The sequence below is a fragment of the Amblyomma americanum genome, chromosome 1, assembly GCF_052857255.1.
Source record: "Amblyomma americanum isolate KBUSLIRL-KWMA chromosome 1, ASM5285725v1, whole genome shotgun sequence".
NCBI classification, from domain to species: Eukaryota; Metazoa; Arthropoda; class Arachnida; order Ixodida; family Ixodidae; genus Amblyomma; species Amblyomma americanum.
The window spans coordinates 133,721,430-133,744,082 of record NC_135497.1 but is presented as its reverse complement, the minus strand read 5'-3'; the positions used below and the strand labels follow the sequence as shown (position 1 = coordinate 133,744,082).

General features: G+C 47.8%; 2 protein-coding genes across 2 annotated transcripts in view; both read left to right on the top strand.

The window, feature by feature from the left end:
* Positions 1–4,655, top strand: part of LOC144113746 (cytoplasmic dynein 2 intermediate chain 2-like) — a 114,342-nt gene extending 109,687 nt beyond the window's left edge. The window contains exons 3-4 of the mRNA XM_077647046.1: positions 1,587–1,799; positions 4,572–4,655. Of these exons, the coding sequence (XP_077503172.1) occupies positions 1,587–1,799; positions 4,572–4,655 (297 nt within the window). The remainder of the gene's footprint in view (positions 1–1,586; positions 1,800–4,571) is intronic.
* A 650-nt stretch (positions 4,656–5,305) lies between these two features.
* LOC144113700 (cytoplasmic dynein 2 intermediate chain 2-like) lies at positions 5,306–19,485 on the top strand. The gene is made up of 8 exons (XM_077646958.1): positions 5,306–5,479; positions 5,813–5,943; positions 6,611–6,764; positions 8,103–8,207; positions 9,040–9,209; positions 12,475–12,677; positions 16,592–16,770; positions 19,319–19,485. The coding sequence occupies exons 2-7, from the start codon at positions 5,824–5,826 to the stop codon at positions 16,728–16,730; spliced, it is 891 nt and encodes a 296-aa protein (XP_077503084.1). The 5' UTR covers positions 5,306–5,479; positions 5,813–5,823; the 3' UTR covers positions 16,731–16,770; positions 19,319–19,485.
* Positions 19,486–22,653: the final 3,168 nt, after the last annotated feature.

The window sequence follows — 22,653 nt, the reverse complement described above, 5'->3', positions numbered from 1 at the left end:
AAAAAAAAGCACCGTCGCGGCTGACTAGGTAAAGCGACACGGGAGACTGTCAGCTGTTACCGCGTTATCCGCTTTGTTACCACCGGGAACGCAGCGGAACCGTCACGCAGCATGCGACCGCCTGGCCAACTCCGTGCCGAGTAATCTGGTCGCAAGCACCTAACGAGGAACGTTACGAGTCAAGTGCGCGTCTCGCAATTTAGAATGTGGGCGAGCTTTCTTCGTGACTGTCTCCCGGCTTGTGGTGGGTCTATAACGCTTCCGGCGCATGTAGCTTGTTGGTTTTGGTATCTGGTCATTTTACGCGCGCAATTCCAGGTTCAAAAATGTATTACGTTATCGAATCATCTTGTGCGGATTTTGTTCGGACCTTGAAGAATCAAATAAGTAGTATCATTTACAAATGTATAAAAATATGACATATGGTGTTTCAATGGATGACATGAATAAAGATAACGTAGCCAAGCTCGCAAACGTTATACCCATAGGGGAGTTACGTGATTACGCCATATATACAAAACATTATTTCAATCATGCATTAAAGCCTAAAAGTAAATTTAACGTAAGGAAAACCGAATTTTACACGATGCCATAAATATCCACGAAATATGGTGAAAGGTGCAGAAATTTTTGTCCCATTCTTATTCAGTAAGTTATCTGAGCAGGAATTATGCTTTTGTTCGGTTACACGTGAGAAGCGAGCACCCAGAAACGTCCGTTTTTTACAATTGTTGTAAATTCTGGCGGTGACAAAGTTGATGTCATTGCTTCCTTTTTTACATATATATTTTTCTGATCTCTAAAAAATATATTTTTTTTACTTGTGTACATAGCTGTCTGATGCCGTGTTGTTGAATATGCATAACTCTGTGCAAGTTATATATCCGCATTTTATTCACTTTGTTAAAAAGAAAATTGTTACTTGTTTGGCGTGACGAGCCACTTGTGTATTTTGCTGGCTGCCAGTGCCGCGTACAAGCACAATGTGCTTAAGCGGCGCAGAATTATGAAAATGTATATTAGTGACAATAAAGCAATTACAATTACAATATCTCGAACCACATTGCCGATTTAGACATTTTAAAAACTGAGCTCGCCTAGGATGTTGAAGGCGTGTTATTTCGCGATATAATATTGCGCCCTTCAATAAAAAATTTAGAACGTTAATTAGTATCAGGTAATTAATAGCCTTTCGACTAGCTACGAGGAACATAATGTCCGCCATGCCGTACAATGCACTTGCAAAAACCTCATTGTCGTATCTTTCATGGCTTTTTAAAGTAAAATCTGCACAGATTAGAAAAAAAAAACACCCGGTATACGGCGTAACAAAGGATAACCATCACGACACAACGGGGACGGACGCAAAATGACGAAATCGTAAAACTTTGTTGCTTCTTTCATAGACGCGGACTGTTTTCCGAAAATGCTGTGGACAGCTTCCTCCTTTTAGCCCCCTAATCCCTCTTCCCCAGTGCAGGGTAGCCAACCGAAACCCCTTTCTGGTTAACATCCCTGTCTTTCCCTCCTCCTCTTTATCTATCTATCTGTGGACAGCACAGAAAGTGCAGTTGAGATTCGCGCAGGTCCAGGCGTCGCCAGAAGTTGTGGCGTCCGTGGAGCCGAGGGCGTACGACTGGCCATCCCTGGCCACGTTCATGCGCCAGGCATACCCCAGGATGACGCAGGAGCTCGAGCGGGCTTCCCGGAGCAGCGCCTTCCGCGGCTATAGGCTGCTCGCCGACACGAGCGAGGGCAGCGCCTCTCGGCTGTACCGCGACACGGCTTTCCCCCGAGAGGTGAGTGCCATTCCCAATGGTGGCCAGAAGACGCCGCCTCCGTTACGTATACACGCATCTTCGATGCTGTCCAGCCATGCGTTCAAGCGCTCCGTGGAGACACTTTCCAGTGGTGCTGTAAAAAGGCTGATGCTGTTGAGACCGTGTAAAGCCTAACCTCGGAGATGGCGTCACCACTATAGCTGCTACTGACCCCAAATAACTGCAACACGGGACGGCAGAAGGAGACACAGCAAAGCAGTCCCATGTTGTAGTTTCGAGCCACGTCGGAATTGGTGGAAATGAGGAAGCAGATGTATGTGCAGCACAAGGTTGGCACAAGGATATAAAAAAAGCAAACATTCCCTAGAGAAATGGCATGAAATTGATACAGTGTAAGCTGAGAGGTAAATGTTAGTCTAAATGGAATATGCTACACCTAGTAAAACCCATCATAGGAGAATGGAAATCATGCTCACAGCAATAACGCTTCACAGAAGTTATTTTATGTCGCCTTCGTGTTGGACACGCACATCTTACACACTGTTTTATTCCTGCAAAACAAGAAAGACCAACATGTGAGCGGTGCGGAGAAGCGATCACCATAACCCACATTTTATGTTCATGTACACAGCTCGAGAACCTTGCGAAAAATTAGCAGTGGCTTAGCTCGGCTATGTCCGGATATACGTAGCGTGAGCTACGCTGACCATCAATTGGCGCTGAGCAGCAATTTCGCTCTCCTTCTCCATGGCTATACCACACTGGCAAACACCCCGCTATATGTATACCCCCACTGATACCTCTGCGCATGCGCACAAAATGAGAGGCGCTATCAAGCGGCTCCGGCGCAGCGTCAGACTTGGCTACTGCGCAACGGAGGCGTACAGCTGGGCACGCGCCGGCGCCAGTGCGTCTTCCGGGGTTATCAAGTCACTCCTCTGAAATGCGCAGACCGGCGAGGAGCGCGGCAATAAAAAAAAGAAAGTGGCGGAGCGCACGAAGTGGTAGCGTCTCCGCCTCAAACGTCAAAGGCCCTGGTTCAATTCCCAGCCTCGACCACAATTTTTTTTATTCAGTGAGTGTGCGGGGGTTGACTACGTGGTTGGCCACGTGGTCGGTTACGTGGTGCAGAGCAGCTGCCGGCGGCGCGGCACCGTGGCTGGTCACGCGGTTCGTCACGCGGTTGGTCACGTGGTTGGTCAGGTGGTGCGGCTTCCAGAGGATGCGCAGTCCGGCGAGGCGCGCGCGACGGCGGCGGCTCCGGCGCGCCAGCTGTGCGCGGTGTGACGTCACTGCTGCTCGCGCATGCGCAGCGCGGCTCTCCAGGAGCCACGCGAAACTGCTCAACCTCGGCCAGTGTAGCTTACGCTAAAAAACCGTCTCCCACAATTTTTTGATGAACACATCTCATTCCATCCTAGATTACTGTTGGGAGTAAATGTATTCGTCGAAATTTCTTGCGTTGTATCGTTCTTAAGAGAAGCAACCATTCTAAACCAGTTGTAGCATATTAAAACTTTTTAACTCCCTTTCACCAAACAAACGCATTAAATCTTGCGTTTAGCGCATCATGACCTCAGTTCCCTATGTGTCATAAAGGCCAACACAACACAAAAATTACTCTATGGGTATGTCTGCTCGTACTGACAGCTGACTCGACCACTCCTTCCAGGTCTGCATAAATGAACATATATATTAGCGCACTTACATGCGGCATTCGTTGCTTCTCTTTGCTCTATATTATCGGCTTCGGTCTCGGTTTCTCTCTACAGTATATTTTGGTCATTTTCATGCACACACATTTCATTGCCCAAAAACAGTAGGAATTTGTTATTGCGAACAAACAGTACTGCACATACACAAACAAGGAGGGGAAGGGCCCAGGGGTGCGTGTACGCAGTACTCTTTGTTGATAACGATTGAACGATTAGTCCAACAACGCACTCTTGTTATTGCTTCTGAGTGGGAACAAAATCTTCGTTTTATCATGGAAGGCGTCCTGCTAGGCTTCCAAGCCTTGTGCACACAGCGTCCAAAGCTTTTTTTTAATGGGCCCATTGGGAACTCGCCCATTAGCACACTGAAACGGGCGAAAGTTGTCGTTGTGATGAGTAAAGTTTGCACCTCAGTACATCACTTCCACAGGCCGCCTTTTCTCTTCCAAGCACACACGCAAATTATTTACCTACTGGGGCGCCTGGATCCGAGTATCACTTAGCCGCATCAGAGTGATTCCACGTCACCTATTCTTTTTCTTTTCGCTTTTGAAAGCACCGAAACGGGGCAAAAATCGTCCCCGGTTAATATTCATGGACAGGTCTCCCGATAAAGAGGCCTGTCAAAAGAAACACCAGCGAATGCATTTACTGCGTGCTCAGCATGGTAAACAAGTTGTCACTTGACGATCGACGCCAGAGGTTTGCGTCGGGAAGCGACTGTGAGCGTGGATACCCTTGAAACCCTTGAAAAATTTGTTTTAAACAGAAGCTCTCATCTTGAAAAAAAAAACAAACACGGAAACCATTCAAGTCGGCTACGGCTGTACAGCTGGCCATTCCGGTCCCCCAAGTAACGTAGTCAGCAGTGTGGTATTTAACTGCAGTCGTAACTCAGTATTACACCTTTTTCCTGAGGCCGTATCGATAAAACACAGGGAAAGCGTATGCTGAAATAAAAAAAATTGAAAGATGATCTCGCGACTGCAATTGTTACAGGACAATTGTACCTCTCGGAACAAACTTGAGCGCAGCCTCACCTTAGGCATGAACTGTTTTTTTTCTTTTTTTGCAGCTTCATTGCACGGATGCGTCTTGGAACTCCACAGGCTCTATTGTAGCCTTTTCATATCCTTTGGCTCTTCGAAACTGCCCCTAAGCGTCTCTGTCATCCTTGCTGTGCACGACTTCGTGTGAAAAAGACACTTCAAACCTACATGCTTAAGTCTAAGGCAAAAAGAGAGGGAGAAAATTTTTACAAAAAGATAACAAAAGATTAAAAATTTTCACCTTATGAACTCGCGTTGGTTTCATTGGGGTTTGTGTAGTAGAAATAGAGCACGGGGGGATGCACAATTACGTACCAATCTTATACGGATATTATTGAATGACATTACCTCGCTTTCAGTTTAGCAACGGTAAGGACGAGCTAAGCCATTTAGCAATAGCTGCCGTATTTGCCCGATTTTAGCGCACACCTCGTTTAAACAAAATTTGACCTCAATATAATATACACGTTGCAATGCAGTAAAAAACCGAAACCCCACTAGAAACAGCCCCATTCGACATGCTCAGATGACATCCTGGCCAGCCCGCCAAAGGTAAGCTCGGTAATGACGACCCGGCTGCAATACCTGACTCATAACGCCCATTCTGCAGCCGCTGAATGTCTGTCTGAGCAAGCTTTAAGTTTAAGATGTTTAAGTTTAATTAGTTTAAGATGCTTCCAACTCGACATTTGCGACGCCACATCGTTTGTTATCGTCACATACCTGTCCGTGCATCTTTAACGGAACCTCAGCACATGCGGCGTTGCCAATCACGAGGAATGGTGCACACATGAAGCCGGCGTACGACTCTGGAATCCGCATCGTTCAAGCGACAGCGATCAGGCTGGAAAATTCCTCAGTACGGACACCTGCGTCACCTCGGTCGCTTTTCATCCGCAGAGGCCTTCAGTCGTAGTCGCCGGCACAGTGCACGGTAAGTGGGCGCATGTACATGTGCGTGTCACTGTGTGTGTATGTGTGTGCGTATGTGCGTGCGTGTGTGTATGTGAGAGAGAGTAGATTTAGAAAGCATGGCCCTGAAATTCCCTGGCAGCACCAGCGCAGGAATGCAGCCCTTGAATATTCAGTCTTGCAAAAGGAGACATTTTCGCTAGAATAGCTGGACCAGAGCTGAACACGCATAATGTAGGCGTTGTGCCAAAAAAATGGGCTCGTTTTACATCTTCTCTTGCTTGTGTTGTGCTTCCTAAAGCGTTTCTTTATGAGCTAAAGGGAAAAAAGAATAAAAGTATGACTTTTTCTGCAGGGGATGTCCTAATGTGGGACGTCGAAGCGGCAAACGAACAATGGGCGTCATCTCCAGTGGTTATGCACGACAACCACCAAGATATGGTGAAAGGCGTGGAGTGGATCGGAGACGCCCAAGAGCCCCATTGCGTGAGTGACCAGAAGGAAGGAAGGGCATTTCTGGGTGCGGCCGCATTATTCGTCAGATCGTGCGACGCGCAATGGTCGGCTCTTCGAGAGTGACAATAGCGCTTGTGGTCACAATAGACGTAACAGAACCCGCCACGGCGGCAAGCTGACTCTTTTCTACGGCAACGCCTGTTTTTCGTTACAGAACGTACTTTGGCATTAGGTGGGATAAGGCAGAAATTCGGGCCTGTGGGGTTTGCGTAATGGACGAAGACAGCACACACTATACGAGGGACGCTTAGGTAATAAGACTCAAATATTTCATGCCGGTATGATTCGATGTCTTTTGTCCTGGGCACTGTGTTTGTCCACGAAGAGGGCATTCATTGTTAGAACTGTGAATTTCATTCAGGGTTATATTGCTGCCTTAACCCCTAGTGCTGAGTGGCGGTTATCACGTAGATAGATTTATAACCGAGCGACCAGCTCTACCAAACCTCTGGTAAGTTCAGCGCGCCCAAAAGTCTACGGCCTGCTGCCGGTACGATTTGAAAGGAATTGTTTTTAAAGCGTTGATGACTTTGTAGGTTTTTACAAATATTTATCTGCGCCTCACTGCGAACTGCGCCAAGCTTGTGCAGCGCTCAGTGTTTTTAAACGTCAGAATTTTCTTGCGATTCCTTTTTAGCTGCTAAGCTGCGCTTTGGATGGCTTGATTATACAATGGAGGCACGACGCTAGAAAGAATCAGTTGGAAGCCAGCAGCTACTTTCTACTGCTAGCTGAAAACGTACGGCTCCACAAGAAGCCTATCAGTGGGACCACTACAGCCTATATAGGAGGTAAGCCACTATTTTGTTTTCACTCCTCATCTGGCCACATCTGGCAGAAGTATCCACAGCTAACTACTCAAGCGTGCTCAACAATATCAAATATCTGCTGTTCATGCAAATAATAAGTGAAAACGCTACCACTGATTCTTGTGCCAACTTGTCGAAGCATGAGCAGCAGGTGAAACTTATATGCAGACGCTGCAATATTATCGTTGTCTCTCAGGCGACAGTGTGCTCGAAGTATTCTATGCTGTGTTACTAAGTCATGTGCTCGTAATGTACAAGCATACTTAAAGCGCTGTGGTCGTTCCTTTTCTCGGAACAATTGTTTCCTTCGACTTCTGTGGCTGACGTTATCGGTTTAATTACGGTATGCGGTATACTTAAGACAGTGTTGGAGGGAGGGGCAGGGAAATGTCTACATTTTCATTTCTCTTCGTTAGCTCTTATTTCAGCCTGATAATTATAACTTTCACTTCTTCCCCTCACTCACTATCATGTAATTTTAGCACTCGAATCATTCTATTTTTGACAGACGAACACTGTGACTATTTCCCAACATAAGTACATTAAATGAAAAAAAAGCTGCACAATGAAGATGACTAGCGAGACTAGTTTTACTAAATTGGTGCAAAGAAAAAAGAATGAGGAAAAAATGCTATGATGTGTTCCTGCGTCCGTTCGCCTTGGTGCGGGCTGCGGCTTCCGACATCTTTAGTTATAGCTTTTCCGTAGCATTTTACGCCATTGCTGAGTTTTCGCCTGCGTTTCTGTGTAAAACGCACACTTTATTTAATTTTGTGCCGTGCACAATGACAGCGTGTGACCATAGTGCTTGGTGTCACTTTAAATGCTCCCGACCTTAGCCGAACGTATATCGGAGGCTGGCGGTCGAGCCGGCTCTCACGCGAGCTGCGCCGGCGATCAGGAGATCGGCGCCTGTCGGCTACCGAGCTGCAAGTGCGACGTGGCTGTGAGACGGACGCGTAATCGCCTAATCCGACAGAGCCACATGAAGAAGGCTAGCGGATTAAGGAAAACGTTCCAGCGCGAACCGCTTCCTACCGCGAAACCGCCTTACCGCTGCCGCGGCTGCATGTCTGGTTCCGTCAACGTCATCTAAGGAAAACTCGCGTCTGCGGAGAAAACAAGTTAGACAGGGGATCCAGAAACCGCGCGGCGGCGGGGCCCAAGCGGGGGCTGGGATGCGGGCAAGGGGCGTTCGCGCCATTTGCTGCCCAACCGTCTCGGACAAACAAGACAGCTGCCCGGAGGGATAGCGCTGTCACTTTGCATCGCACGAAACAGCAGTCATGCTTTTGCACTTTTTTTTTGCCTGTCTTGCAGTGACGTCCCTTGCCAAAAACCATTTCGACCATAGCGTGTTTGTGATGGGAACTGAAGGAGGCGGAGTTCTTCAAGGATCACTCAGCTTATCAAAGCCGATAGCTCGTAAGTATTTTTCTATATGTGCAGCGCATTCGAGCCTGACCTCGCTTGGAGCACAAATTTTCGACCTTGCACATTTGCAGAAGCCGTTTCATTTGCGTGTAAGTGACATGGCGCGAACTTAACACGCATGAACCACATATCCCTCGGAGTTCCGGCTTGCAGACTGTTTGGTGATAATGGTCATGCTTACTTGAAATGCGGCTTTGTGAACTACGTACAGGGTCATTTTCTTCGTAGGAAAATTTTTGAACGTTACACACGCTTGCTTCACTGAATCGTGTGAGCAGGGAATGCGAAATTAAATAGCTTCATTTTTTTTTAATTTCCAGCACACTAGTTTCAATGTTTAGCCACTGTCATCTTAAAGAGAAACTATATATTTTGGTTCATGTAAACGGGAGCTGCATGAATAAATAACAATTTTACATGCTGTGCGAAATGCTTGGCTATGTTACTGAAATAAGAAACTGAAAGGTTACTTGCGATGAATGCATTGTAACTGTACGGTGGGGAGTACTTTAGAAGCATCTAAAGTAAAGAAATGAAATACTACTAATATTAAACTATACATCCACATGGTTTAATGTGTGACAAGCATTTCAGGTGAAGAACTTGGAGATTCCCCAGAGCATGGAGGTAATAAAAAAAGCGAGGACACTTTGAATTTACCACATAGATCTGTAGACCTTTAACGCATAAAAAAACGCAACTGAAAAGCACTGCCCCATTAGCGTGGTGCCTAGGAAAAGTGTACAATGAGCACGTCCCACTGCCTTCACGTGCTATCAAGAACGCGCGCTGCGAAAGCTGTCCTCCTCCGGTTTGGTTACAGCGGTGGTCGACAGTCACGCTTCAGTGGAGCGCACCTACAGCTGCCCTGTTGTAGCGAGGTTCCCGCCTCATCGGGGGCACACGCTGGACATCCACTCGTCTCCCTTCGAGAGGAACGTATTTGCATCGGCGGGCATCGACAGGGAGGTCAAAGTATTCAGCCTGCTACAGGTAATCATGCTCGAGTATTTGACATGTATACAAGGTATATGCCAGCCAGCATACACCAAGGTTTTTATAGCGCTAGCTGTTAGTGAAATGTATGTGGCGGTTTCACATTATGCAAGGCCCCACTCTTTTATGGTGTCAGCAATCACTTGGCCTGTAGACCGCGGAACGTGCTGTGTAGCTCATAAGCGCACCGTCACTCAGTCGCTCTCTACCGTTGCTGAAAAGATGCTCATAAGTGCACCGTCACTCAGTCGCTCTCTACCGTTGCTGAAAAGATGCTCATAAGTGCACCGTCACTCAGTCGCTCTCTACCGTTGCTGAAAATATGCTCATAAGTGCACCGTCACTCAGTCGCTCTCTACCGTTGCTGAAAAGATGCTCATAAGTGCACCGTCACTCAGTCGCTCTCTACCGTTGCTGAAAAGATGCTCATAAGTGCACCGTCACTCAGTCGCTCTCTACCGTTGCTGAAAAGTTGCTCATAAGTGCACCGTCACTCAGTCGCTCTCTACCGTTGCTGAAAAGATGCTCATAAGTGCACCGTCACTCAGTCGCTCTCTACCGTTGCTGAAAAGATGCTCATAAGTGCACCGTCACTCAGTCGCTCTCTACCGTTGCTGAAAAGATGCTCATAAGTGCACCGTCACTCAGTCGCTCTCTACCGTTGCTGAAAATATGCTCATAAGTGCACCGTCACTCAGTCGCTCTCTACCGTTGCTGAAAAGATGCTCATAAGTGCACCGTCACTCAGTCGCTCTCTACCGTTGCTGAAAAGATGGTTCGCCCGAAACAGCACAGGCAAGAACTTCACGAACATCGCCGCTAACGCGAGCGATGAGCACGTGAAGATGCGGAGTTGCAGGGCCATATAGCGGAGCGAAATCGATGCCGAGAAGATCAGGAAACGGTGCTAGGATAAGGAAGTGCGCGTCTGCGAAGCGGAAGCCGACAGACGGAAGAGCCAGGCGAACCATGTTGGGGCCACTCAAGCGTTTGGGCGCCACTTCAACGCCACCCGCTCGTATTCGCGTGTTTGGTCATCGAGAGACTCTCGAAAAATGCTGCGAATTTGAATGGTAGCTACACCCATTCATCGATAACCTGGCATGGCAGTAATTAAGTTACTGTAATGCAAATACGGGGAGAGTGGGGCAAAACGCGACACATTTGCAAATAATCGTTGTGCTCTTTTCATTTTTCACATCTATCAACAAGCAAATATTGCCGAATTATAAATTACGCTCGGTAAATATGAAGAGGCCAGCTAAATTTTGTGATTTTTAAAGCTGCAGAAAAATGTCTTTTGCCCCATCCCACAGAGCAAAATGAGACGCCCTCCGAAAGTTAAGATATTACTCATCCTTGCAACGAATTCCCACTAAGTTAGCTTCATCGACCCGCGCACGATCCTTCTGAAGCCATCGGCATCACAAATGCGGGATTCATACAGAACCGGCACTGCTTTGTTTCATGACCCCCTAGAGACAAGGCAGTTCTGCAACCAGGATTTGCGTGTTTATTAATTTATTTTTTATTTACAGCACTGTTGCCCCCAACAGAATGTCAAACAATAGAAGGCAACACTGAAAAAGATATATACATGAGATCATAAACACAGGAGTGAAGGTGCAATAACCTCGAAACAAAAAGAATAAGCCATGTGAAAGAGACTGCACAGAATGAGTCCAATAAACACCGGAAATTTGTCGACGTCGTCTACTTCTACACACCTGTTGTCTAAGCCAATTCACTCGGCTTTCGCGCGAGGAAAAAATTGAGCACTTAAAAAGATTCTTCCTGCTCTGGGAAAAAAGCACAGTAAAAGTATTTCTACTTCTCGTAGTGTAACCGGATGAAAATGTGACACATTCATGTATTTTGCTCTTTTATCTAACTTTCACAACTTCAAACAGAAAGCGCAAGCGAGCTATGTGCTCAATTCATAACCTCGGAAACTGACGTATAATGTCACAATGATTAAATATTAACCTGGCTGCTTTCTTATGAACTCTTTCTACATTATTTATATTGTCACGTGCTTTGTGTCGACGACGAAGCGGAGGACAATAGGAGCGTAGCAGTGGAAGAAGCTGGACTATATTTGTAAATAATACTGTATGCCAGCAGGCACACGGTCGCAATAAAAAAAAAAAGGAGCTGGCCGGCCTGGCCGTGTTGAGCTCTCCGTCTCCGTCACAGAACGTTGTAAATAGACGCCCCAGTACATGCTCAGTGCGTGCTGAGTATGTGACAATAATTCCAGAAGTAAATGGATCCCACATTATATTGCCATCTTCAAGATATGTAAAACTAGGGACTTCTGCGCCAGAAGGTTATATCATTTGACGAATTGGGAAGAAATCGCTGGAATGCATTAATTTTGATGTGACGTTATTAGTATTGTGTGAAATGTGACGCCCCCTGGCTATAGGATTATCTTGAATTTCGAGCCTTCTCCACAACTTTTTTTCCTTTTAAGTGTCCCAGCAGTTCTTTCGCTCAGTGCTGCCGAATGTGCATGTGATTTGGTTCGATTTGCAGTATGCCACTGGGTACCCACCAGTGATACAATGGGTGCAAGCTTTTCTCTGTTCTGGTGTTCGGCTTCTTTAGGGTGAATTGGTTGAGGAATGTGCCTTCGACCCTACCTTGAGTAGACGGAAAAGCCTTGTGCCACGGCTTCGTTTGGCCACAGATGCCCTTACGCCATAGAAACAGGCCATCATCATCGATTCGCAGTACGGGAATACGAGGTTTTGAATGTGATTGTAGGCTAGACCGATCAGAGCTTGCGGAAGATCGCGTTGCTCAGTTTCCAAACAAATATTATGCGGTTCTTGCCTCTAATATTCTCGCACTTCTTTACTGCTCTGTGGTGGGCGTCTTTCAGAATGGCGCCGGCGCTGCTCTTGGTGCTCTCCGGGGCTTTGTTTTTGTCTTTTTCGAGCAAACAAGTATGTTCAGTTAAGAAGCGGTAGACAGTTAAGTGAAAGCCGAGGCTGCAAAAATCTTTTCATGCGCAACACTGGGGTGCACTCAAAATTATGTATAGACGCAGGAAACAATCGTAACAAAGACCTGCGGGACGTGACGTGACCTGAGACAGAATATATATTCGTCAGGCTCTCTCCGTGGAAGCTTTAGTTTTCTTTTTTTTTCGAGAACTGCAGCTGAACGTCCCTTTTAAGATTAACGCGTAATATACCCGTGCATAAAATATGCCGAGAGCATCCGTCGCCGCAACTAGGCAGTGCTCTGGTCGCAGACGGAGGCCGTGCTGAGCGTCCAGTTGCCGGAGCCAGTCTCGAGGGTCCGGTGGTCTCCATCGCAGCCGACCCTCTTCGCGGCGCTCCAGGGCGACGGCCGCCTGGCTTTCTACGACCTACGCCGCACCACGGCGCCCGTGGCCGAGTTCGCTCCGGACGGCCACAACGCCACAGGCACTAGCCTCGAATTCTGCACGCGAAGGTAGAAATATATTTTTACACGCGTTAGCAGAATTCCTCATGGTCTCTCCTCCATCTTTATAGTGCTCTGTCAGGTGCTGCTGCACCTGAAAGAGGAGCAGGCGCATGTCTAGAAGCGGCATGCAATTCGCCCTTCCGGGGATTCGCCGAATCTCGAGGTGTTTTGAAATGCAAAGTGACTTCAACCGGACAACGTCACAAAAATAAGGGAAGGAGGGAGAAGTACCAGGGATTGTCCTGTCCCCTTTCTAGCCGCTTTTTCCGCCTCGTGTCGTGCTCTGAAGAGCAGATTAGACTTGCACAGTTACGTCCAACCAGCCGCAAATGCTAGTCGTTTCTTCGCGCTACACACAAAGAACGGCGAGCTATTTGCGTTAACCTGACAACAACGCTTTCAGTCGCTGCTTGCGCATGGTGGCGAAGCCAATCAGCCGCAACGAATGGCTGAGGCTTTTTTTTTTGCTTGCCTGTATGTTCACAATATTCTATCAATTCAGACCGTGACGAAGGTCGATGGAAAGCCATCTGGACGTGCGTTTCTCTCAGATTTAAGCAAGAGCTCCAATTTTGTACCGGAAGTCTTCCTATGATAATGTATGTCTACGCCTTTTGGTAAAAAAGCGCGACGCACCGTGGAAGAAACAAAAAAAAACAGACATATACCGAGACCAAGATGAAGGAGCGCAGTGATGTAGAAACGCACTAGTGAGCGCATAAAAGTTACGCTGACTTACTGTGCCTGTCTTATACTGTCAACAGAAGCTGCCAGTAAAAAACAAGCGATCACAATATTGCTAACAGAATGGCAGGAAAGTTACGGTCTATAACTATATCGAGCCTATGGTTTTGCTTATACGAGCCTGTGTCTACTGCGATAGGAAGGGACTTAACTGCCATTCACATGGAAGAATATTGCCGTTAAACTTCGTACTGTTTGTTTGTTCCTGCTGAAAACCACCGGCACGCGGCATTATCGTTTTGTTTCTGGCGCGAGATGAGATTAGATTTATCTCGAATGATCCCATCCACGCGCAACTGCTTCCACATTGTTCGCGATTGTTGTCGTTCCTTTTGGCATCTTATCTTGAAGGTTCCTTGTCAGCTTTAGGTCGAAGAAGGCCCAGAGCAGCGGTGATTCTGTTCTTCGACGACCGCCGAGAACGCTTGTTGCTGTCGCCACGCCAAGCTGTTGAATTCTTTCGGGACACAAGACAGCTCAACGAAGAGCTCGTTGCAGTGCTACATCAGTCTACCCGTCTGTCTACGCGCGACAATATACTACAGGAGTGTATACGATTGACCTCATTATCGTGTAATGATCGCAATATACGCGATAATGAGGTCAATCGTATACACTCCTGTAGCATATTGTCACGTGTAGACTGACTGACTGACTGACTGACTGACTGACTGACTGACTGACTGACTGACACACACACACACACACACACACACACACACACACACACACACACACACACACACACACACACACACACACACACACACACACACACACACACACACACACACACACACACACACACACACACACACACACACACACACACACACACACACACACACACACACACACACACACACACACACACACACACACACACACACACACACACACACACACACACACACACACACACACACACACACACACACACACACACACACACACACACACACACGCACGCACACGCACACGCACACGCACACACACACACACACACACAGAGAGAGAGAGAGAGAGAGAGAGAGAGAGAGTGTGTGTGTTTGGGATAACCTGTAGCATTAAAAATTGCTGCAATGTAAAGGTTGCTCTTACTCTAAAGTTGATTTATTAATTGTAACGTACAACGTCTGTTTCCATGTTGTTCTTGGCGTGTATTTCCTTTCGGCAAGTACTTTTCATAATATTGCAAAGAATCGCTACTGTGCGTGCCATCATCGTTATTATCTGAGTACGAAGGCTTTTCCTTGTGACCTCCCGTAATTCATGGCGGTCGTATATCGTCTAAAGGTATTCGTGACGAGCCCGACTATATGAACGCTCGGCGCATGGACGCAGAAATGAAATACGCCGGCGGCAACACAGGCGCACTCAGAAAAACGCAGTTATTCTGGATGGCTCATTAAGATGAAATAGCGGATTCCTAGCGGCTGAATACATTGAATAGACTGCTTTTTTTCTTTCACATTTGAACAGGGTCTCCTAACTAACGTTAGCCAGAGGTTTATATATATATAATCTTTGCGGGAATGAAAGTTTAACAACATCGTTGACGTTCACTAACAGCGAGCAGATGTATGCTTTGCTTCATACTTTTCGAATGAACTTGCTGGGATTTTTTCAACGAACATTTAAGCCACTGGAGATACCTGAAAAGCTTCAGTCAGAAAGTCGCAGAGCGCAAATAAGAAAAAAAAATCCACAGATGGCAAAATTCTTGATTCATACAGCTCTGTATAAATTTATTACCATTTTTTTTGCACGCTCTCAAGGAAGCGCGTGCAATACCTCTGTGGAGCAGCGCATTGCGGTCGCTCGTGCGCATGCACTGATAGCGACAGCGGCTGCGCGAACTGGTGCACCCTTTGTCAACGTGCCTTGGTGCTTCAGACAATACGCGCATGTATTCTCAATAAACTCTATCCACCACCACCGCTCCATGTCAACGGCCACTACGTGGACTTCAGGCGCGGGATGTTCAAAACACGTGGTCTGGCCGCGGACACGTCTAATGTCCCGCGCTTTCGTCACAGCACCGAAAGAAATTACACAAGAAAGCCGCCACGACGAACATTACACCGTTTGAACTTTCCATTGACGATCGACTAAAAAATCTGATTGGCACATACGGCCAATATTTCGTGGTTTAAATTCTCATTGTTACCTCAGAATTTTTAAAGAATACCCCTTCCTGCTTAACCGACCGCCAGCCATACACAACGTCAACCTGATTTTTTTTTTAGCTTTGGATGAAGTTACCCGGGGCACACTCTTTAAATCAATGAAAGCTGATCGCACACCATATATGATTCAAATGTCCGTACCGTCTTTGTAAGAAGTAACCGGGCAACAGGGTTTTTCAGCCGTATGTTGGAGCCCTTAAGGCACCCGTAGGCCAAATGGTCTCGAAAGGTAAGGGCAAGGGTTCTACTCATCTTACGCAGATTTAGAGCTGAAGGGGTGCCACAGTGGTCCGCTGCACGACTAAGAAATAAACCCTGTTGCCCTGTTCCTTTTCGCGCGCGCGCGCGCGCGTGTGTGTGTGTGTGTGCGTGTGCGTGTGCGTGTGTGTGTGTGTGTGTGTGTGTGTGTGTGTGCGCGCGTGTGTGTGTGTGTGTGTGTGCGTGTGTGTGTGTGTGCGTGTGTGCGTGTGTGTGTGTGTGTGTGTGTGTGTGTGTGTGTGTGTGTGTGTGTGTGTGTGTGTGTGTGTGTGTGTGTGTGTGTGTGTGTGTGTGTGTGTGTGTGTGTGTGTGTGTGTGTGTGTGTGTGTGTGTGTGTGTGTGTGTGTGTGTGTGTGTTGAAACCTTCAAGGATGCCTGTATATCACTACATTCAAAGTATGTTAATGAGATGGAGGAAATGGGGTGCGAGGGGCTGTTCTGAATCGAGTGCGGTAATATTCAGCTCTTTAATGTGCGCGTAAATTGCGCATCAGCGTTATTTATTTTACGTCGTATCTCCATATAAATGCTGTTCCTGCGGTCGAATTCGAACCCGGGACCTCGTGCTTAACAGCAATGCGCCGTAGCCTCTAGGGCACCACAGTAGGCTTCTGTATAACCGCTGAACGCATGTGGTTTACTGCTCGCAGAGGTGCTTTCACCTGCCAACCGCTTCTTCGGCCTGTGCTCGTCATGTGACCTGCCAACTTGAAACGTTTCCGTGCGCAGCCGCGATCTGCTGTTCGCCGGTCGCGGACCAGGCACAGCGCAAGTTTGGCAGCTGGGCTCCAGGCTGGTGGCAGCGAGCGAAGCCAACCAGGGGGACCTCATCCGCAGTGTGGCCAACGGTTCCTTCGTTCCCGACTAGCGCGATCTCGGGACGCCACGACTCAGCGCCGACTACACATGTACGTATTCTGCTTGAAGTATGGCCACAAGATTTAGCGGACAGTTCTGATTTTTGTAGAACCGAAGCCAGTTCATGAGGCCATTATTTTTCCTCATTCTTTTAGTTTAGGGGCCCCCTGTGGCTGTGTATTTGTGTGCATCAAGGTAACCTTCCGTGCAGTACATGTGTGGGCATCGCTCACCCAAAGGCGAGACGACAATCTGGTCGTGCAGTGCATGCACACACATACTGAGAAAGACACACTCTTCAAGTTCGCGTCTTCTGTAGCGCGCAATAGCATTTAAGTCCGAGCCATTGCGTGCGTCTGGGTTGGGAGTGCTATCCGTAGCGTTCTGCGAACGCAACGCTCACGTACGAAAAGCGAACTTTGGAACGCGATCGAGTAGCCAGTTTGATTTCATTTATTTTACCCCCGGGGCTTTCGCATTACAGAGTGAACGCACCGTTTCTGCGTTGCTCACAAGTTTATCGCCTACAAATCTTGCATCAGACTTTCGCTTCGTCTCATCTCGGCTAAATCAAAGAGAATGAGTAAGTTTGCCGATTGTTTGGCGATTTGGCCGTTCCCAAGATTACAGACCAGTCTATGTTTACGTGGGAATTTCGCTTAGACGCATGCTGTTGCGGCCGTGGAAACTAAGTTAGCAACGTTGCATACATTTAGCAAACATTAATCAATCAATTATAATTAATCAATACATCCAGTTATTCATCATGTAAACTGGGTATTCCTCATTTTCCCATTTCATCGTATCAACGTTCCTTCGAAGCTTGTTTGTTTCATGGTCACATTGATCCTTGAGAAGCCTCCTCATAGCGCTGCTCACCGTGTGCCGAATGTTCGACTTCTGCGCGCAGTATAGCATAGGGTCGCGAACTCAATGGGCGGGAATGTGGCTTCGAAGTTTCAGCGTGTGCGTCGCGCTTCATTGTGTCTTGGCAAACATCGCCGGCGTTTCTCATGACACCCATGGCGTGGAGCTACGCCTCTAAGTCTCTCATGAGCTGCCCGTTCTTATCGGCGGCACTTTCATGAACACTCATAGTCTGCGCGCCCCTCTGAGCTTCTCTGGCATTGGCGCAGCGCAACAGGTGTCGAAGCTCGCCAGAGAATCGAGAGCCTCTTCCGCTCCCTCCTGATGGCCAGGAAATCGCCCCAGCAGGTCGCCGAATTCCATGACCTGTTATATTTTGTCTTTGCTCCGTGCACGTGCGAATGCGACATGGGAACAGTTAGGGCGATACTGCATCGCATAATGATACCTGATTGCAGGATATGATTGGAATCTCTATAGGGCGCCACGAGACACTCGCGTACTACTCCACTGACCATCATAAACGGTTTATCGAGCTTCGTCTCACCAATAATGAAATCGACCTTCTTGGGCACGAGCTGGGGCCACGAGCCATACGGTATTGCATAAACATATCATAAAAAAGTGGCGTTCTTTTGCGCTGTTAGAGCGAGGAGTCGAGGAGATCCGCACGGACAAATTTGTCCTTAACTTACACTACCGTATTTTCTCGTTTATAAGACGCACAGCCATCTCTACTCCCTTGCAGGACATATAGAAAGATCCCTTCCAAAGTTCGCTGAAAATAAGAAGGATAATATGCGAAGTCATCTCGCTCAGTTCACGTACGCTTGTACTTATTCCGAAATCACTCGTAGTTTGCTATTGCGAGAATTACAAAAAAAGACGTTTGTTACACACCACAAAATACGGTACGTAGACAGCGTCTTCATACCGTGCTCTTTACCGAGGATGGTGAGTGTTTGATGGATAAATAATTTTGCTTTATTTTGTTTATTCAATGCGCCCAGATCGTTTTTTTTTTCATTAACGCTATAGGAGAATGACACGGAAATATAATCCTGCTGAATAATAAGTACACGCCACCAATTTCTATTCGTTTTGCCTCCCGTGTGGCTTTGCTGCTTCATGGTCAGAAACTGTGACGTATATATGTAACATGATGGTTAATCGCTAAAGCAAGAGCCTACCAGCGCGGCTGTTATCAAGCGTTGCCGCCGCGCCGCCGTCAGCCACCGGCACGGGGGAATGTCTTAGTTGAAGTAAATGAAAATGTGCGCTAAAAGTCCTTCGGCGCAGTAATTCAGGCATATTTAATGGCAGATCAAAAATAGCGAACCGGCGCGCTTTTTTGGTTCACGGAGTTCAATCAACAATCACGTCGTACAGCTCATGCATGCACTGGGCAAAGTTCAGATTACTGAGACCGCGGGCCTCATTAAGCGGCGAGTATTCATGAAAGCGGGGGGGAAGCGAAACGCGGGTGAATCTTTTGACGGGAGGCACAGTTCTGCGTTCGATTCACGCTGCCTTCACCACACGCAATGGGGACAGAGTGAAACGAAACACACGCCACATTGACGAGTACGCCTCAATGCGAGCCGCTGCTTGAAACGCTGCCTTTAACCAGAGCCGCGCACAAATGGCTGGCAGTGGGGCGCGTGCAATTCGTGACCCCTCCTTCTCTCTCTCCTCCTTTTCATTTCTCTGCGTTTTATTTTATACTCGCAGCTCTACGATTTGATTTCGTTCCGTCCCGGAAAGGAAGCGAACAGTGTGCCTTTCATCGGGTGGACGTTCTCGAAGGGAACTATACAAGGGACGGAAGCAAACTGACCTGACTTCTCATTCACTGTGGACAAGCGTCCGCCGAGGCAACAGGGCAGGTAGCACGCAGAATAAAGCACGTGGCACCGCAGCTGTCATTGTGTCTCTTCATTGTGTCTGCTTATTTTAAGAGAAGAACGAAGACGAGATCACAAGGTCGAAAGTAAAAATCCCAGCGAGGCATTCGCGACTGTGCCCATGCACGAAAGTACGTCAGACGATTCGCAATGTCCTTCCTCTGGCATTTGATGCAATATTTTCTAGTATATGACTGCATGTGAAGGCTCGCATTGGCACAGGGGATAAATTGCTCGGTGAGCGCAGCGGTCAGTACTGGTGACCAAGGCGCAACAACAGTAGTTCGCGCAGACTTGTCCCCGCTGCGTGCGCCAAAACCGAGTATATGCGCTTTTCCGAGTGTATTGGAGTGCGCTCTGACAGATGTTGTACGAGACGCTCGACCACAGCTAGTGTGTGCCTGTCCTATGCACGAGTCCAGAGACGTGAGCGCCTGAAAAAAAAAACCTTGAAAAATCGGACGAAAATGCGTTTTAGGGTATTTTTTTTCATTGCCCAGAAGAAAGTAAAAAACACCAAAGTTTCCAAACGAATTTTTGTCCACAGTATAACCTCACTACGCACTGTAAAAGTTACTCTAAATGAGCTGCTCGGGAACCTGCCCGCCATCTGGAGCCGTCCACATAGTGGCAAGGTCTTTGTAACACCCAAACGCTGACGTCAGTCGCATGTCGGCTACTCCGAATTTCCGCCCCGTGTGCGTCATGCGAAATAAACTGGTTGAAGTTAAGCAATGTGCATACGAAGCTGCGCAACTGGCTTGTGGGAAAGCGTGTGCAAAAATTTGTACATGCGCGCACTCGAACCCGAACGTGGGAAAAGGCGCATAAGCAAGCATTTTCCTACCCAGCAGTGACGAGTCGGACTGGTGCAATGCTTTGCGTCGAATGTATTTTATACAGTATGTACCTATCTTTTCCTGAAAAGCAGCATCTTTACTTTTGGGCAAAAATATAATTATTTACTTAAGGGTTCCAAAGTAAATGCGCTCAATGAAATACACTCTTGCTTACTTCCCAATTTTCGATTTTTTTCGGGAAAAAAACGAAAAAGATAAGTTTTTTTTTCGAGCCTTCAATTTTTTTCGAAATTTCACATTTCTATGCATGACGCTTCTCTCTTCGATGGAGAGAAAGGACGTATGGACCAGTCAATGCGCGAACTTTATTCTGCCCGAGTGCATCTTCACGAACGCTGCGTACTGACGCGTCGGGCTGTTGCTGCTAATCGTTCAGCCCCTGTCTAAGATTACCGCACTTGAAGCAGCTTTTTTCCCGGCGGAGGTGCCTTTTATAAGCTGCAAAGCTATTGCAGGCAAAAGGCACAGCTTTAATGGAATCAGCAAGCATAGTATGATGCCTTCAAGTAGATGACGGAGAAAAAGTAGACGCGCCGGCGAAGCTCACATATTTCGTCGTAAGCGCCAGCTAGGTTGCTTTCACCTCATGAGAGTAGTGCTGTGTGGAGAGTGGGTGCACCATGAAGGCTGCAATAGGTTGGAATCAACTTGATTACTTCGCCACGTTTTCGTGTTGCCTGACGAGGCGTCGGACGACCACCATCGCAACGAAAGCATCGAGTAGCAACTTCGGCTCCGAAAGTCTGCTGTAGAAGAACTAAGGATTGGGCGAGTTGGTGGTGATCCATCGTATTAAAAACCAGCGCTAAAAAACTCGGGCAGAGGACGAGAATATAGATACACAGAAGGTTGTAAGTTGCAAGTTCAGCGCCTTCTGTGTATCCAGTCTCGTGCTCCGTGTGTTTTTTAGCGCTGGTTTTTAATACGATGGAAAGTCTGCTGCCTGGCTTACACATCCACCTCCGGCGGACGCAGGAAAACCATTGGAAATTTATAATATCTAGCACCTTACCAAAGGCCACTTTCTCAAAACCTCTGCATCGTTTGCAGAAAACTACCTTTCTTCCCTACCGCAAGTAATGCGATTACAATAGATACAATTTCTGGACATATGACAGGAGTGCACATGGGACACTTTTGCTGAAGGTCCTCAACGTTGAAAGAGCGCGCAGGTCACGCTTTCCTCATGTACTTACTCGCACAGCCAATCCGCAGAGAGGTTGGCGCAAGTTTATAATGTAGTCTAAAGCATTGTTTCAGCTCTCCAGTCTGCGAATAGCACGCGCATCCGCAGTCATGCCGTAAGTTGACAGCGAAAAAAAGAGGTGACACTATAGGACTGCATACAGACTAGCACTTGGGTCGGAAGCCTGCGCACACTGTGCAATAAAATTTGAGTGGCCTCTTACGCTTGTACGTAACAGGCATTGAGAAATCGCGATAAGTCGTTTAATTGAGCAAACGTTTTGCCTTGCAGCGCAGTGGCAACTGAGCAAAGCGGAAGCAGACGGCACGATAAGTGAGGAAGTGAAAACTAAGCAATCCGGCAGGTGAGGGCGCGTCGCCACTGCCTCCCTGGCCGACAACAGAAGTCTTTACAGCGACAGGACGCAGCTTCGGCCATGGAGATGAGCGCTCTTTTTCTGTCGCTTCGCAAGCCGTCGTTGGGCGATCCGCGCTGCGCGTGGGAGCCGCGCGGCCTTGCCGGCGCCGTCGGGCAGCTGCCGGTGACCAGGGCGGCCTCTAATCCCCGGCGGCCTCGACGGACCGCGGCGCGTGAGGCGTCGCTCCTCGGAACAGCGTCCCGCACTCCGGCGCGACCTGAAGAACACGGCCGCGGCTCCGGCCAAGGCTCGCTTACACAAACTTCGGCCGGCGGTGGGATTGTCTTTCGCCCAGGGGCAGTGGCGTGGCCTTCAGCGGCGTATGCCGCAGGGCCCCGTTTCCGGCCCATGCACATCGGAGAGCGGCGGTCGCATAACGAGCAAAAAAGCGACCGCTGCTTCGTTCTTCCGTACGCTCTCTCACCGGCCGAGAATACGTTGCTGCGTGCAACCGCTTACGCTAAACTTATACGAATGCGCTTGAGAGCATCATTATACGTGTGAAATATCCTGAAATTGCAGATGCTATGGGAGCGGTGCGAGGGTTTTGAAGCTTTGCGAAGGAAAAGCCTGAGGGATTGCAAATAACAGGAGAGGAACAAAGCGCTAGTTCGTCCGTGTCAATCACCGATATGAAACTACGGGTGAAATATCTTGAAATTGCAGTTGCTACGGGAGCGGTGCGAGGGTTCATGTCG